The following is a 16,448-nucleotide window of genomic DNA, read 5'->3' as shown; positions in this document are numbered from 1 at the left end:
GCCTGACCTGCCCTGCCCCAGCCCCCGGGTGACTGATTCTCCCAGGTCCCAGCTGCTCTTGCTTTTTCTGTATTTTAGTTAAGACGAGATGGGAGTGAGGGGGAGGTGGAGGAAGGGGGAAGAATGTTAGTTTGAGCCTGTCTTCACCTGGCTTTAGAGCTGGGGTGGGCTCTGCCCAGGCACTGGAGGTGCAGGGGAGGAGGAAGAGGGAGACCCACTAGAAGCGGGGAGCCTGCCAGGGCCCCTCCCCAGAGGAGGGAGGTGAGGGTGGAGGCGGGTGGGGCAGTGGTTTTTGGCAAACGTGAGGGGGACCCTTGCCTCCCTATTTCCCATCTGCACCCTTCTCTCCCCCCAGATGAATACGCTATTTGTTTCTTTAAAAAAAAATTCTGAAAAAATTTAACTGTAAACCAGATTGTGAGTGATATATATGGAAAACAGCAATTTCAAACTCCCAGTGTTTATGTTTAACACCTGCACGTGCTCTGTTATTTCTTCTTGGGATTTGAAAGCTCGTGCAGTTTCACAATTTCTAAAAATATGATAATCATTTTGTTCTCATGTTTGGGAAAAAAATACATGTTATTTTATAGGTGTTGATGTTCTTTTTTACTTCAATTTAGTGTTTGATCACCCATAGCAGACCCTTGCTGTTGATAAGAAATAAGTCCTTAAACCTTTGCAGATTCTCTGATTTGCATGTTTCATATAGAAGCTTTGGCAGTGACTAGAGCGTTCTCTAAAACAGTGCCCGGAATTGCTTTCTCCTCACTGCTCTTTAGGGCATTTGGTGGGTTACAGCATTGTAAGTAACCTTCACCAGCTTTGACTTGCCACTCTGATTGCCAAAAATGTGTATCTATTTTTTTATTTAAAAAGAACTATCACTTTAAAAAAAATCTTGGGCTTCCCTGGTGGCTCAGTGGTTGAGAGTCCGCCTGCCGATGCAGGGGACACGGGTTCTTGCCCCGGTCCGGGAAGATGCCACATGCCGCGGAGCGGCTGGGCCCGTGAGCCATGGCCGCTGAGCCTGCGCATCCGGAGCCTGTGCTCCGCGACGGGAGAGGCCACAACAGTGAGAGGCCCACGCACCGCAAAACAAAAAACAAAAACCAAGAAAAACTCTTAAGTATGTGGTCTCCCCTCACAGATAACGGTTAGCTTTGGGGTGGAGAACAATAAATTAAGTGACGATGCAGAGGCCGTGTGGCAGCACTGGAAAATGTCATTCATATTTGTGTCTCAGTGAAATCACAGATGCATATATGGACTTTTAAGGTGGCTCACTAGTAACCCAAACTACAGCCATGAAGTCTGAAAATGGAGCAGATTGATCATGTCGTGTACATGTTTTGTGATTTATCTCCTCAAATGGATTTTAATCGAGCAAAGAAAATGGGTTTAAAGTTGAAGAACTTAAAAAGTTTTATTTACTTTTATATTTTATTATGGAAAATTTAAAGCATAATGCAAGGTAAACATAATACTATAATAAATCCCATTACCCAGCTTCAACAGTATCAACATTCTGCCATTCTTATATCATCTCTACATTCACCCATTGACATGCTCAGTTATTTTCCAAATTGTGCCATTTTCCATTCCTGCCAGCAGTGGGATGCAGTGCAGATTTTGGCGTTGTTAGTCTCTAGTTTTAGACAGTCTACTGAATATGTAGTGGTGTCTCATTGTAGTTTTAATTTGCATTTCCGTGATGACTCATCATGTTAATTATTTTTGCATGTGTTCGTTATTCACATACCCTTTGCAAAATGTCTTTTCAAACTTGACCCATTTTTAATATGGGCTGTCGAGTATTGAGTTGTAGGAGTTTTTAACATATTCTGGCTGCAAGCTCTGTCCGATATGTTTTGTAGATATGTTCTCCTACTTTATGCCTGGTATGAGGTAGGAGTTTTCTTTTTTCTCACCTTTAAATATGGATATCTAGTTGTTCCAGGACCACTTGTGCAAAAGACTTTTCCTTCTCATTGAATTGCTCTGGAGCCTTTGTTGAAAATCAGTGGACTGTATAAGTGTGAGTCTGTTTCTGGGCTCAATTCTGTACGATTGATCTGTATGTCTGTCTTTATGCCAGTACTACACTTTCCTAACTACTGTAGGTTTAGAGTAAATTTTGAAATTTTGTAGTGTAAGTCTTCCTGCTAAAGTGGGAAATTTATAGTGCTAAATGGTTACAGTAGGAAAGTCTCAAATCACTAATCTAAGTTCTTTGAGAAATTAGAAAAAGAAAAGCAAAATAAACCCAAAGCAAGGATATAAGAGCTGAAATCAATGAAATTGGAAGCAGAAAAAGGGTAGAGAAAATCGGTGAAACAGAAAGCCAGTAGGCAAGGGCTTCCCTGGTGGCGCAGTGGTTGAGAGTCTGCCTGCTGATGCAGGGGACGCAGGTTCGTGCCCCGGTCCGGGAAGATCCCACATGCCGCGGAGCGGCTGGGCCCGTGAGCCATGGCCGCTGAGGCTGCGCGTCCGGAGCCTGGGCTCCGCAGTGGGAGAGGCCGGAGCGGTGAGAGGCCCACGTATCGCAAAAAAAAAAAAAAAAGCCAGTAGGCATGAGAAAGTCATTGACGAGGAACCGTGAACGACCACGCTCTCTCCTTCCTCTCTTGAGAAGCTGCCACAGCAGGGTCTCTTCTTGCCTCCTTTATCACCCCTCCTGCTGCCACCCCCAGATGTTCCCACTCCCACCAGACTAACATCCTCATGTCAGGTTCAGTGGACCCCTGATAGTCTTCCTGTCGCTCCGTCTCGTTCTTATGGAAACAGACCTCCCTTGACCTTTGTGACGGCACACTTTCCCAATTCTTTTTTTTTAAAAAAAAAACCCTCCGACCATTCTTTCTTAGTTTCATCACTATTTCACTGTCATTCCTTCGTTACCTTTCTGGGAGTCACCCTTGCCCCTTCCTCTCCCTCCCTCTCCTCTCTTCTGCGGTAGCCAATCCATTACCACATCCTTTCAGTCCTAAATCTTAAATATCTCCTAACTCTGTCCACATTTTGCTGCTTCTATCCTAGAACAAACCATGATTATTTCTTGCCTGGACGGCTGTTGTAGCCTCCTGCAAGTCTTCCTGCTTTTCATTCTCATCTCCCTCTCACTGTCTCTAGTCAACTGACAATGGTCTTTCAAAGAGTAAACAGATCTAACACTTCTGCTTAAAACCTTGCGAAGGCTGCTGATTCAGTTGTGAAAAAGATCTGTAACATGTGGCCAGCAGGCCCCGCATGACCAGCAAGGCCTCTGTCTCCCTCTACAGCCTCTTTCTATACCGCCTGCTCCTCACAGACTCCACTCAGGCACCCTGGTCCCTTCCAGTTCCCCAAAAGCATGGAGTTCTTTCTCACCACGGGACTGTTAAATGTGCTGCTTCCCTTCCCGAGAACCTTTTTCCTTTCACTCTTTGCCTGCCCAACTCATACTCATTCTTGCAGCCTCCATTTAAATGCCCCTTCCACACAGGCCTTCCAAGACCACACTGCCTCAGGCAGCTTTCCTGCCATCTTTATTTCTCTCTTTCTCTCTCTCAACCTTTTTCTCTGTATCAAAATGCCTTTGTCTGCAAGTAACAGAAGGCCTGACTCAGCCTGGCTCCCACACTAGGACACCTATAAACGTATATAATTGGAAGTCCACAGTTACGGCAGGCTGTCGCTCCAGTGACTCCAGCTCCATTTCTCTGAAGTTCCCTCAGTGACACTCTGTGCCATGGCTTTATCCTCAGAGTACTTCTTTCTGATGGCAATGAACTGACTGTAACAGTTCCTTGCCTCCAACTCAGAGGAAGAATAGAGTTGCTTCCAGGACCTTTGCCATAAGAACGAGGAATTTGTTTCCCAGAAGCCTCTAGCAAACATGTTCTCAAGCATCTCCTTGTGTCTCTGGCTTGCATTGGAACTCATGCACATTCCTCAATCAATCCCCAGGGCAGATTGTCTGTCTGAATGGCTTAGGTCTGCCTGTCCTTGAACCAGTCACTGTGTCAGGGAAGTGGGGTTGCCCTGATTGTCCCAGACCAGTGGTTCCCACAGTGTGGTCTCTGGAGCAGCAACAGTGGGATCACTTGGGAACCTGTTATAAATGCAGTTTTTCTGGCCCCATCCAAGAAATTGTGGGGACCCACCCATCTGTGTTTTAATCAGTCCTCTAGGTGATTCTGATGCCTGTTAAAGTTTGAAAACCTCTGGCCAAGACAAATCAGGATCCAGTCCTGGAGCTGCAGTCAGTCCCCTCAGATGTGACAGTGGAGGGAAGGGTGGTAGAATGGGTGTTTGGGGAGACGACCATGGTGACCACTGACCCTCATGGCACTCATCATAATTTATGATTAGCATTTGTTTGCATCGTTAGGTATGTAGTAGCTCTGTCCCCCGCAGCACTCTAAACTCTGCAGTGACGGGCACTCTGTCTGGTTTACCACAGTAGCCTTAATGCCCAGCACAGGACCTGTGTGGTATATGGTAAGTGCTCAATGAGCTCTTGATGAGAAAATAATAAAAAGAAGGCGTTCCTTGTACCTCTCAGTTCTGTAATCAATTGGTTCTGTTCCATGTGTGCTTCTCTCACAGCTGGGGGTGATGGGTGTGTGCACACCTACCTCAACGGGCAGCCCTGCGAGGAGTCGCAGCTGAGCATGCTGGCCTGTTTCCTTGTCTACCACTCAGTGCCAGCCCCACGGCACCTGCCGTCTATAGGACTAGAAGGTAATTGCACATCTGCATCCTCTTTTCAGTACCTGTATTACCCGCTGATGGGTTTAGTTTCTTGTTAGGAGGTGTTTCTAAACTGAGTTATTTTCTCCAGTTGGGTTTTTGGCTTCATTCATGTTTGGGTGTTATTGTTGAGAATTTTTTCTGGAAGAAAAAAAAAAACCCAAACTATCCGAATTTTGCACATGCATAAACCTTTATTTACGTTCAGAAGAGGATGGATTCTTCACAGGGCCCCAGATACCAACCAGTATATACTAATAAACTAAATGTTCATATTCTTTTTCTCTGTTAATTGATTTTTTTTTTTTTTTTTTTTTTTGCGGTATGCGGGCCTCTCACTGTTGTGGCCTCTCCTGTTGCGGAGCACAGGCTCCGGACGCGCAGGCTCAGCGGCCATGGCTCACGGGCCCAGCCGCTCCGTGGCATATGGGATCCTCCCAGACCGGGGCACGAACCCGTATCCCCTGCATCGGCAGGCGGACTCTCAACCACTTGCGCCACCAGGGAGGCCCTGTTAATTGATTTTTATTAAAGTTATTTTTCTGTATTTTTTGGGTTTCCAGTTTGGATTTTTTTAAAACACATAATATTAATTTCTAATATTATAAAGCTTTGAAATGAACAGGTGCCTAATTTTGTATGTATTGACATTTGAATGTTTTCATAATAGAGAGTTTAAAATCTTAGCATCTAACTGTATTTTTCAGAATATGGAATCAGATACAAAATTTGTCCATTTGATCATTTAAACTTAAAATTTAATGATATTACTGATTTATAGCTGCTTTGAAAACCTCAGATAAAAATGCACTGTTTAGAGACTTCTGTTGCAGTTATGGCCACAGTGGAATTGCTTGCATTAGACTGACTCTCCTACAAAAACAAATATAAAAGTGGACAAGCTACATAAAGTTTAAAGGAATTGGTGGCAACCATAGTGACCAGACTTGATTGAGAGACAAGAATTCCTGAGAGAAGGGACTCATTTGAGGAGCTCCATATTTACTCTGGCTTTCTCCCAGAGGCATTTGTCAATTCATTACACGAAGCAGAGTCCCAGCAAAAAGCAGCAGTGCTACTGGGCAGAGGAGCCAGAGGTTGGATTAATGATTGCCCAGGACTAGAACCTGAGGAGCAAAATCCCAGATAGGAGGGGACAAGAGGAATAATAACTCAAAAACCTGGATGCACTCTTCCCTTGAGGCATTTGCCAAATCTTAACCTGCATATGTGCAGGATAAAACTTCAAGAAATCTAGCAGAAACCAGGAGGCTAAAAATGTGGGCAACGATTCCAACAACAGCATAGTGCCAAGGAGACAAAGGGCGGTACTCAAGGCCTGCCAAGGCGGAGTGGCTCTAGTAAGCATCCCAGCCATTCACATGGAACAGTAGCAGGGCTAAGCCCTAGCAGGAAAGGTAAAACTGAAACACACCAGACCTAAAATTAGCCTAGAGCAGAATTGAGGATATCTGCTTGCATGCTACCTCCCTGATAGAAGAAAAATTAACCTGTATAGGAGGAAGAAAATATGTCTTAAACTTCTACAGTTTTTAATTCATAATATCAGTGTTGAATCAAAATTAAAAGACATAATAAGAATAAAAGGTAGAAGAAACAGACGTGTATGTGATCCAGATATTGGAGTTATCAGACTTCCATAACTCCAGTATCTGGAGTTACTGTGACTAATAACTGACTAATATTTCCAAGAAAATAGAGGAAAAGATACAGAATTTCACCAGAAATCTGGAATCAGTGAGAGTTAAATGGAAATTCTAAAACTGAAAAATATAACTAAAATTAAGAATTCAGTATATAGGGAATTCCCTGGCAGTTCTGTTCTTAGGATTCCATGCTTTCACTGCCCAGGGCCCAGGTTTGATCCCTGGTTGGGAAACTAAGATCCTGTAAGCTGTGTGGGTGCAGCAAAAAAAAAAAAAAAGAAAAAAGAATTCGGTGTGTAGATTAATTAACATATTAGACATGGCAGATAAATGAACTGGAAGACAAGTGTGTAGAAAATAAACAGATTGAAGCATAGAGAGAAAAATGAATGGAAAATTCAGAAAAGAAAGTAAGAGACATGTGGAACGTGGTGAAGAAGTCGAACATGCATGTAGTTGAGATCCCAGAATATGAGGGGAGAGAACATGAGATAGAAGCCGTATTTAAAGAGACAGAGGCTAAGAATTTTGAAAAATGGATGATGGACATCAACCTACAGTGACCCCTGAGCAAGATAAATACAAAGAAAACCACACCTAGTTGCATAAAAGTCAAGGCACTAAAAATAAAAGAAGAAAAAATTTTAAAGCATAGACTTCCTTTTTCATCCAGGATGGAGTAACAGAGATCTGATTTACTATCCTGCCTGAAACAAGAAAACAAAACACACAAAATAAACAAGCTGAAAAAACAACAAAACTGGACACTGCGTATGAAACAGTGGCTTTTGAGACGTATATCAGGCAATGAAGAAGAGTGATCCCTGAGAGATGAGAAACAAATGAGATAAGCCCTGTGATTGGCCCAGCTAACAGCCTTGAGAGTTTCCAGACTGTGAAGGAGGGAGAGGGAACCCAGGAAGAGCCTGAAAGGCTCCTTCAGTTGAGGTGGTGGAGCTGAGAGTACAGGGAGCCAAAGGAGCTAGAGTTTACATGATAGAGTGCCAGAGAGGAGAGAGCTGCACACAGAGAATGCCAGATGTCTGCAGAGGGTCCCCCTCAAATATCAGAAGAGTCCTTACTAATCAGCACATGCACGTGAAGAAGTCTCCCAAGGCTGAGGGAAGAACTGTCCTAATGGATTAGAGAGAACCAGTTTGCACAGGTTCAGGAACAGTGTCTGTTCCTACAACTTCACAATTTAAGGGGCTGTACTCAGTGTGGTCTTGCCTCAATGATGGGAAATATTTAGCCCTAGACTAAACAGACTAAACAGAAATATTTAGCCCTAGACTAAAATATTTTAGCCCACCTTAAAAATCTTAAAAGCATGACACAAAAGGATCAAACTGCTTTTCAAGTAATATAACTATATTCTGAAAGCTCAAGAATACAGAAATACAAAAATATCCAGCACCCACAGTAAAATTCATGATGTCTGGCATACAAAGAAACAGGAAAATACAGCCTATAATGAAGGAGGTGAGAAATCAATTACAACTGACCTGGAATTGACATGGATGTTAGTTAGCAGACAAGGACATTAAGACAGTTATTATAACTCGATTCCATAGAACCTTATTCCATATTTCAGAACATTAAGAGATATGGAAATATAAAGAGAATCTAACTGAACTTTTAGAGGTGAAAACTATAATTCTGAGTAAAACACACTGAATGGGATTAATAGCAGATTAGACATTGCAGAATGAAAAAAAAATAGTGAGCTTGAAGACATAGCATTAGAAACTATCCAAAATGAAATGCAAAAAGAAAAAAAGAATTAAAAAACAAAAGGAACAGAGCATTAAAAATGGAGTAAAAGCTCTGGGACTTAAAGGACCCAATTTACATGAGATTGGGGTCCCTGAAGCAGAGAAAAATGTGGGAGAGGGACAGAAAAAAATACTTGAAGAAATAATGGCTGGAAATTTTTCAAGTTTAATGAAAACTGAGGTCCACAGATGCAAGAAGTTCCATGAATCCCAAGCCTGAGAAACATGAAGAAAGTTGCACCAAGGCACATAATAACCAAATTGCCCAAAACTAAAGATAAAAAGTCTTTAAAAGCAGCCGGAGGAAAGACACGTGTTACAGAGAACCAAAAATAGGAGTGATAGCATATTTTTCATAGGAAACAATGCAAGTGATAAATTAGTGGAGTAACATCTATAAAGGACTCAAAGGAAAAACACTATCTAGTTAGAATTTTATACCCAGCAAAAATATCTTTCAAAAAAAAAGACCATGAAATAAAGCCTTTTTCAGACACACAAAAGCTGAAACAATTCATCAACAGCAGACCCACACTACTGGAAACGTTACAGTAAGTCCTTGAGGCAGAAGGAAAATAATGTCAGATTTAAATATGGATCGACACAAAGGAATGAAGAGCATTGGAAATGGTAACTACATGGGTATATACATAAGGTTTGTTTCTTTTAAAAATACTTTTTAAAGATAATTGACTTATAAAAATAATAACAATGTACTATGGGGTTTGTAAAATCTGAAAAGCAAAATTTATGACAACAGTAGCTCAGAGGCTGGGCAGGGAGAAATGGAATTACAGCCATAGGCTCTTATACTACCTGTGAAGAGGTGTAATCTTACTTGAAGGTAATCTGTGATGGAGATGATACTATAAATCATAAAGCAACCACTAAGATAAGAAAACAGAGTTAGAGCCAATAAGCAATAAAGGAGCTATAGTGGAATCATAAAAAGTACTCAGTCCAAGAGAGAGGAAAAGAGGAAAAGGGGGAACCCGAGAACAGACAGAGAAAATAGAAAACAGATAGCAAGATGATACATTTAAACTTAACCATAGCGATAGTCACATTAAGTCTAAATGGTCTGGGGACTTCCTGGTGGTCCAGTGGTTAGGACTCTGTGCTTCCACGGCAGGGGGTGAGGGTTCAATCCTTGGTCAGGGAACTAAGATCCCTCATGCCGCGTGTTGTGGCCAAAAAAAAAAAAAAGAAGTCTAAATGGTCTGTTAGAGTCCACGGTGTATCAGAACATTGGAGATGTTTTCCATAGCTCATATGTATTTGTTCTCTGTCTTTGAGTTTTAGCAAGGTCTTGGAAACACTGTGGATAACAATTAAATAGGAAATTTCTCTTAATTCCTGTTGAGGTTTGTTAAACACATTTAATTCACAGATTACTGGCAGAGTCGATAAAAGGAAATACTAAAGAGAAATAGTTGCTTTCTTCATATTTTGTGCAGCATTACAACTCTTTCTTGTGTTAGTTATGCTTTTATCAGAAAGCCACTCGATTCATATCATGAGGCTCTTCTCTGTCCATCTTCATGGGATCATATGACCCACCTGTACACTCTGCTGTCTGCATGTCTACTAGGATGCTTGTTGTGGCTTAGAGACTCATCGGGATCATGTATGTGTATATGTTGGGGCTGAGGAAAGGGAACTGTGGACAGTGGCATGTGGTGAGGATGGAGGCAAAGAGGAAGATGATGCTTAATAGAATTTGCAGGTAATACACTTGCTGCATCCCCTTAGAGCAGTGGTTCTTGCCCTTGCCTGCACATCAGAATCACCTGGGCAGCTTTCAAAGCTCCAGATGCCCCGGCTGTACTCCACATAAATTACATCAGACTCTCTTGGACCAAGGTTGGGAACCATTGCTTGTTAGAGGAAGAGGCGTTAGATTAACTTCTCTGTTACTCATTTTGAGCCTATGTCTTTTTTTTTTTTTTTTAGGTAAATTATTAAGTGCATGGATTATGGTAATTGAGGATAGATGGGCACATGTACTAATTATATTTAAGTAATATATGTATTTAAACAGTATTAATAGTTTCACATATGGTTACAGGTCAGTTTCTGAAGTACAGAATGGATAAATTAAAATTTTATATCAAATCATACCCTATAGTGCATTAGGGAAATTCATAGTTTAAATATTATCTTTCAGTAATTGTTTTCAAATGGAAGAACGCCAGCTTGAAATGTGATTATGTGTCTGAAGCTTCCTTGAAAGAGGATGTGTTGCTGAATTTATTTAGATATGTGACCCCTTCCCTCCAATTCCATTTCTTTAGGGAACACAAGCTTCGCAGAACTCCTCTTCAAATTTAAACAGCTGAAGATGCCAGTGCGAGCTTTGCTGAGATTGGCTCCTTTGCTTCTTGGAAATCCACAGCCAATGCTTATGTGATCATGTCTGGTGGTAAGCCTACCCTGAAACGTGACTTCTGCACAAAAACGTGACCAAACAACAAAGCTAAAGAAACCTTTATAAGTTTTATAATATAACTGGGGGGGAAATGAGCTGCACAAACCTCAACGTATTTTAAAATCAAGGGTTTTAAATATCCCAGAGACTCTGTTGCTGTTGGCATTAACATTAGAAGAATATAAAAATGAGTGAAAATTTACTTTTGTAAATAAAATTTTTTGGTTTGTTTTCAAAACTCTTGATGATTAGTTTGGGGTTTCAGAGAGTGGAGCAGTGGGGGCTGAGATGGATATTAGTTTTTGAAATCTTTCAAAAGGATTTCAGGTGATTCAGGTGAAATGGTGATTCAGGTGAAGTGACTTTATGCTCAGAAATGCGAAGTGTTTAAAGAAGCTCTGTCATATAGTTTTACTTTCGGCAGCAATGAAGGGCTTTTAGCATTTCCTAAGGTGTCACCATAGTCTTGTCTAAAGTAAGTTCGTACATCCTGTGACAGTGCCAGGCATCCTCATAGTATGATTGATCATCTTAAACAGGAGGAGATTTATACCCTAATGAAGAATTGCCCAACATGAAGCCTGCTCTAAATAGAGAAAATAAGAAATGTCCACTACAGAGAGGTCTTCAGAAATTATATTTTAAAATAAAAGTTCAGGGGCTTCCCTGGTGGCACAGTGGTTGAGAATCCGCCTGCCAATGCAGGGGACACGAGCCCTGGTCCAGGAAGATCCCACATGCCGCAGAGCGACTAAGCCCGTGCGCCACAACTACTGAGCCTGTGCTCTAGAGCCCGCGAACTACAACTACTGAGCCCGTGTGCCACAACTACTGAAGCCCATGCGCCTAGAGCCCGTGCTCTACAACAAGAGAAGCCACGGCAATGAGAAGCCCGTGCACTGCAACGAAGAGTAGCCCACGCTTGCCACAAATAGAGAAAAGCCCGCTCGCAGCATCAAAGGCCCAACACAGCCAAAAATAAAATAAATGAAATAAAATAAATAAATGTATTAAAAAGAAAAAAGTTCATTTCCACCCAGGATTTAGAGAACATACGTCTGTATCAAGTTTCTGGACCAGATGCTGAGGAAAGGGATTCGTATAAAGGTGTCTGCAGCTTCAGGTTTCCAGTCCAGGAAAAAGAAGGCTCCCTGCTGTCCAGATACTGATGTGCCCTCTGCCTCCTAAATGGCCGGTGGGACCGTAAACTGGTCAAAGCTGCAAGGTCCATCCAGTGATTTCATGTTTCCACACCCTGAATTGTGGGGTTTAGCTTTAAAAGTAAAAATCAAAGCAAATAGAAATGTTTCCATTGAGAGTTTGACAAAAACCCATGTGGTGTTTGCTCCTGCAGAGGGGGCTTGCGTCCGGAAGGTGTGCATCAGTGGTTCTCTTCAGACCTTCACTGTTCCACCTGTGTGCCCGCCCCGGGACTTGCCCCTGCATGTGAAGCATAGGCAAGGTGGCTGATAGGGAGGGTGAAATGTGCTTCCTTCACACTTAAAGAGTTTTTTCTTGTAATTAAAAATAAAAGAAAAAAATTAAAATGGTAGATTATGGAAATTCCATTTGAATCAGGGCATAGAGAACTCAGCATTGGGCAGCTGTTGCTGACTTCACCCTCAATTGTTTATAACTTCTAAGCTTTTCTCTGATTGAAGAATGACCTGAGTTATTTGCACACGTATGAACTCTGGTGTACGAAGGAGAATAGTCATTGGAATGTTGTCAATGAAAGCAAAAATCAGGCTTTATAAGGGAGAGAGCAGGATGGAAGATTGCAGATGGTCTGGAAACAGCATGGTCTTTATATCTGGGGCCTCCCGAGGAGCACAGATGATGTTCTGGACACTATGCTCCCGAGCAAAGATGTTAGGACCGTCGGAGAAGTCAGTGCCAGCTCTTTGTGGGCTCTCAAAAAATCTTGAGAATATGGCCCTCACCATCCAGAACGTTTTAGCCTCCTCACAGCCATGGCAGGGAAGAGCTGGAGAAACGCATCCAGCTCTGAGTGTTTTGGCCCAGAAGTGGCCCATGTCACTTCTGGCTACAGCCTGTTAGCATGAAATAAATGCTTCCACCTTGTACGTGTTCTTTCACAAAGGGGAGAACTAGACACTGGTGAGTACTGGTAATGTCTGTCACAGTATGATTCCTCACTTGTCCATCCATCTTCTCTGCTTACACAGACGGAAATGCATGTCATTGCCTCCATAGATGGACATGATTAAAGAAACAGTACAGTCACACACACACTCAGGTTATTACTGTTTTCCCCAACGGATGCTGACATCTGTGCTCCTGGCTCGAGTGTCTTCCAAAGGAGTGAAGGCATGAACTTGTGGGAAGCTCTGAGGCGTAGACGCCAGGCCTTAGCCGCAGGACTCCATTGGTGTAAATATCACAGAACTGCTCCTTGGTGCTGCGTCATCTTACTTGAATAAGGCCACTTTCTCACCCTTTGTCTAGAAACCAGCTGACTTCACAGCATACGGAGAGGGGCACGTCCCAGCTTAGGGGATCTCCTGACATCCTAGAGGAGGCAGGAAGGAGGGGGCTCACATCACTCAGCCTGGTGGTCAGTGTGCAAACACGCTTGGTGGGAGGCCGGCGAGCCTGCTGGGCTATAGACAGGCCCGAGCGTGGGAGCCAGCATTGGACTGGAAGCCAGAGCCTGTGGGAGCCGAGGCAGGAATTGTCAGAGGAATGGGCTTGTGATGATTCCAAGGGAAGCACATGCCAAAGCCCAGTCTGAGCGACAGGAGTAGGCCAGGCCGGGAGAGGGTGTTGGGAACTGGGGGAAACTGAAGGCCGTGGACCAATGTGAGACCAAAGCAGGAAGACTTTGTCGCCTCCTTCATACAGGGTTGGGGGCCTCTCTTCTGGGTTCCCCATCCTCATACTGACCAGATTTGGGGGAAAATGCCTCACTGTATGAAGATCTCTCCAGTTAAGCAATGGGGGAAGGGACAGGATTTGGTCACCTCTGTACCCCTGTGTCTGCAATTTTTAACCAGCAGTGGAAGGAAACGGAGGTGAGGTCGGAAATGCATCTCCTCCACGTGGAGGCCTCTGTCAGCACCTACTGCGCCCGGCAGATACCCACGCTGGTTCCAAAGCTTCCCAGGTGACTGTGTTTTCCTGCTTCCAAGGCCAGGTTCCCCCTACTCCAAAATACATTGGTTGCTTCTCATTACAGTCACAAGCTTCCGAAAAGTCTTTTTCGATAAAAGAGCCCCTAAAACCACATCCTTGATTTTTGCCTGTGGATCAGGAAGACTTGCCTGTTCTCCAATCTCTTGCTTTGCTCCATCTTATGTTCTTGAGTGAAAGTGAGGCTGGGATGGAAAGTGGGGACTGCTCAGAGGGCAGGACTTTCAGGCCCCAAACGAGGGGAGCCCATCGATCAGGCAGCTGCACCAGAAGCTCCCTCAGGTGGCATCTGGTCCTGCCCCTCGTTCTACAGCTGAGACCCGGAGGCTCAGGGAGGGTGGCTGGCCCAAGTCCGCACCGCTCCCCATCGCAGCCCAGACAAGCCTGGGCACCCAGACCACGCTGTTTCTACCCGAGAACCTGGTCCATTACTGCCTGTCTTCCTGGTCCAGTAGACCCTCAGGAAGAGGCCGATTAAATGTAAGTTACAAGGACGTTGCCGATTAAATGTAAGTTACAAGGACGTTGCACCAGGCAGAGTTTATGAACACCTTGAAAAAGCAGACACACTGACTCTTCCTTTCTCTGTGCATCTTTGGAAAAACAAAGGCCTTTGTGTAATTTCTTGGAATTACATTAATTGAATTAGCCTGTGTGTTGCTTTCTTGGTCATTACAACATCTTAATTAAAAAGTTCCTCTTTTAGCTGAAAATACTTCTTCCATGGTATATTAAGACATGAAGTAGGAAATTTAGGAAAAGAAGTAATTTTATAGTAAGCTCAATAAAAGCAATGAAAATCTGTAAGTAAGCACATGTTCTTAATTTCCACTGCTTTTACTCCAGTACTAAGGTGTGAAGTGTCTCGCCTTGCCTGTGTAGTCAGTGGCGCCATCCTGAGTCTTATGTGCAGGTGCAGAGCCTTGGGACACTGTGGACCGTGTGCTTTCAGAACCCAGACATGCCAGATCCTGATCTGTGGAGTCACATTACTGGGGGACTCATCACAGGGACAGTGGTTGGAAGCTAGTTGGTGCCACTTGTTTTTCTTTCATTTGTGTTTCTTTGTGTGCATATCTTTCACTTATCAAGAATGTTTTAATTCTGCTTACTGTACCATTTCAGAGATTAAGAAGATATTTTGGGTAAACGTGTATAACTGTGGAGTTGAAGGAAGAATCCTTAGCAAATCCACTGTAATTAGCATCCCTGGCTGCAGTCTCCTGCCTGGTAAGATCTAGATGAGAGGAGCTCCAGCCCTCAGGCGATGAAATCTCTGTAGGTCCCCAGAGGAGGGCGCAGGTGCTGTCTGGTCACCTCCCTCCACACCCCCTCTGTTGCACTGGTTCACCTGTAGGTCATCCCCTGTGCCCTGTGAGGGGCCTGGATGTCAACTCGGCGTCTTCACCACCTCCTCCTCTCTCCTTAGCCTCCACCTGTGTTTCCCGTATGGGACCAGGTAAGAGTGTGCCATTGGGAGGTGCCAGCGAGAGATGCCCAAGCCAGGCCGGGAGGTGGGAGAGGAGGCGAAGCCGTTATAGGCGGACACGAGGGCCGATGGTGCACACCTGGCAGCAGGGCGTGAATACCAGCTCTGCCCGGGGGCCCCGCCCTGGAGTTTCTGGAGCTTGGTTGGGGCTTCTTCATCATCTGCTCCAAAGACCCCTCCATCTGCTTCCCTTTATCAACACCCTTTCTGCTTGGGTTCCTGAGCAGACCCTGTGATGCTGTGTGGGATGTAATGACCCAGATGTGAACACAACCCATACCGAGTCCCCACCACTTGTTCTCCCCTGGGCTTTGCTTATGGAGTTTCCAGCCCCTTGGTTATCTCCCCTGAGCTCCCAGTGCTGTTGACTTGCCTTTTCCATTATCAGACACTCGGCTGTTCTCTGAAAGCCCCAAATGTCTCTGCAGTCCTGTAATCCTTGCACCAGCTCCCCCGAATGGCACCAGCCTCAGTGCTGCAGCAGCAGTGACCCCCCCGAGTGGCCTTGGGTTTCCCCTAACATGCTGAGGGGACTCTCCGACTAAAGGAAGAATGGACGACCTTTTCGCTGAGGAACTGGAAGGCTTTGGGCTTGGCCCCATTTGTGTCAGGCTTCCTGGGACGGAGTCCCAGGTGTGTGGATGGAGGCATAGTGTGGCCCATTGCCCAGTCCTGTTGGTTCTGGGTTTGCCCCTCAGCGGCCACCCTGAGGAGAGAACCAACCCTTAGCCCAGCTGCTTCCACCTTGGCCTTCTGGGGCAGCACAGACTGGGTGTCACAGGCTGAAAAGTACTGTGGTCGTTTGCTGCTGGCAGTTTCGAGGACTCGAAGCAAATGCTAAGCCTTCATGGGCTAGAGAGCATTGAACAAGTGTATTGCTTCCTGAAAGGAGTCGGCTTTTTAGAAGACTTGACTGTGAGGTTCCTGGGAACCTTACCAGAAATTTCTTGGCACAATTAGACATTTCCAGGGGAAAAAAGAGAGACAAAGAGCTAGATAGTTTCTGTCTGGCAATTGCAGTGATTACCTAGTAATACTGTATAGCAGCTGGCCAGTAATAAGACTTCCTACCTAAAGGGGCTATACATATAGAGAGCTGTAAACCTGAACATCACTGAGCAAATCAAGCTGCAGTGGACCAGCCCAGGCCCTGGGATGGCCTTTAATGCTGGACAGGTGCCCCCAGGGTCCCCCACCCCGAC

The 16,448-nt window shown here is 44.3% G+C and overlaps 1 protein-coding gene across 2 annotated transcripts in view; it reads left to right on the top strand.

Annotated features, from left to right (window-relative positions):
* Window positions 1-13,876, top strand: part of ANAPC1 (anaphase promoting complex subunit 1) — a 100,380-nt gene extending 86,504 nt beyond the window's left edge. The window contains exons 47-49 of one of the 2 annotated variants that reach the window (XM_060117038.1): window positions 4,591-4,725; window positions 10,471-10,598; window positions 11,144-13,876. In XM_060117038.1, coding sequence (XP_059973021.1) covers window positions 4,591-4,725; window positions 10,471-10,586 — 251 coding nt within the window. In that variant the 3' untranslated portion in view covers window positions 10,587-10,598; window positions 11,144-13,876. Of the gene's footprint in view, window positions 1-4,590; window positions 4,726-10,470; window positions 10,843-11,143 lie in introns of those variants that run through there. The other variant, XM_060117037.1, reaches the window with a different exon arrangement.
* Window positions 13,877-16,448: the final 2,572 nt, after the last annotated feature.

Source organism: Mesoplodon densirostris, chromosome 14, assembly GCF_025265405.1.
Source record: "Mesoplodon densirostris isolate mMesDen1 chromosome 14, mMesDen1 primary haplotype, whole genome shotgun sequence".
NCBI lineage: Eukaryota > Metazoa > Chordata > Mammalia > Artiodactyla > Ziphiidae > Mesoplodon > Mesoplodon densirostris.
Note: the sequence above shows the minus strand (reverse complement) of the source record. Positions and strands in the feature narration are given on the sequence as shown.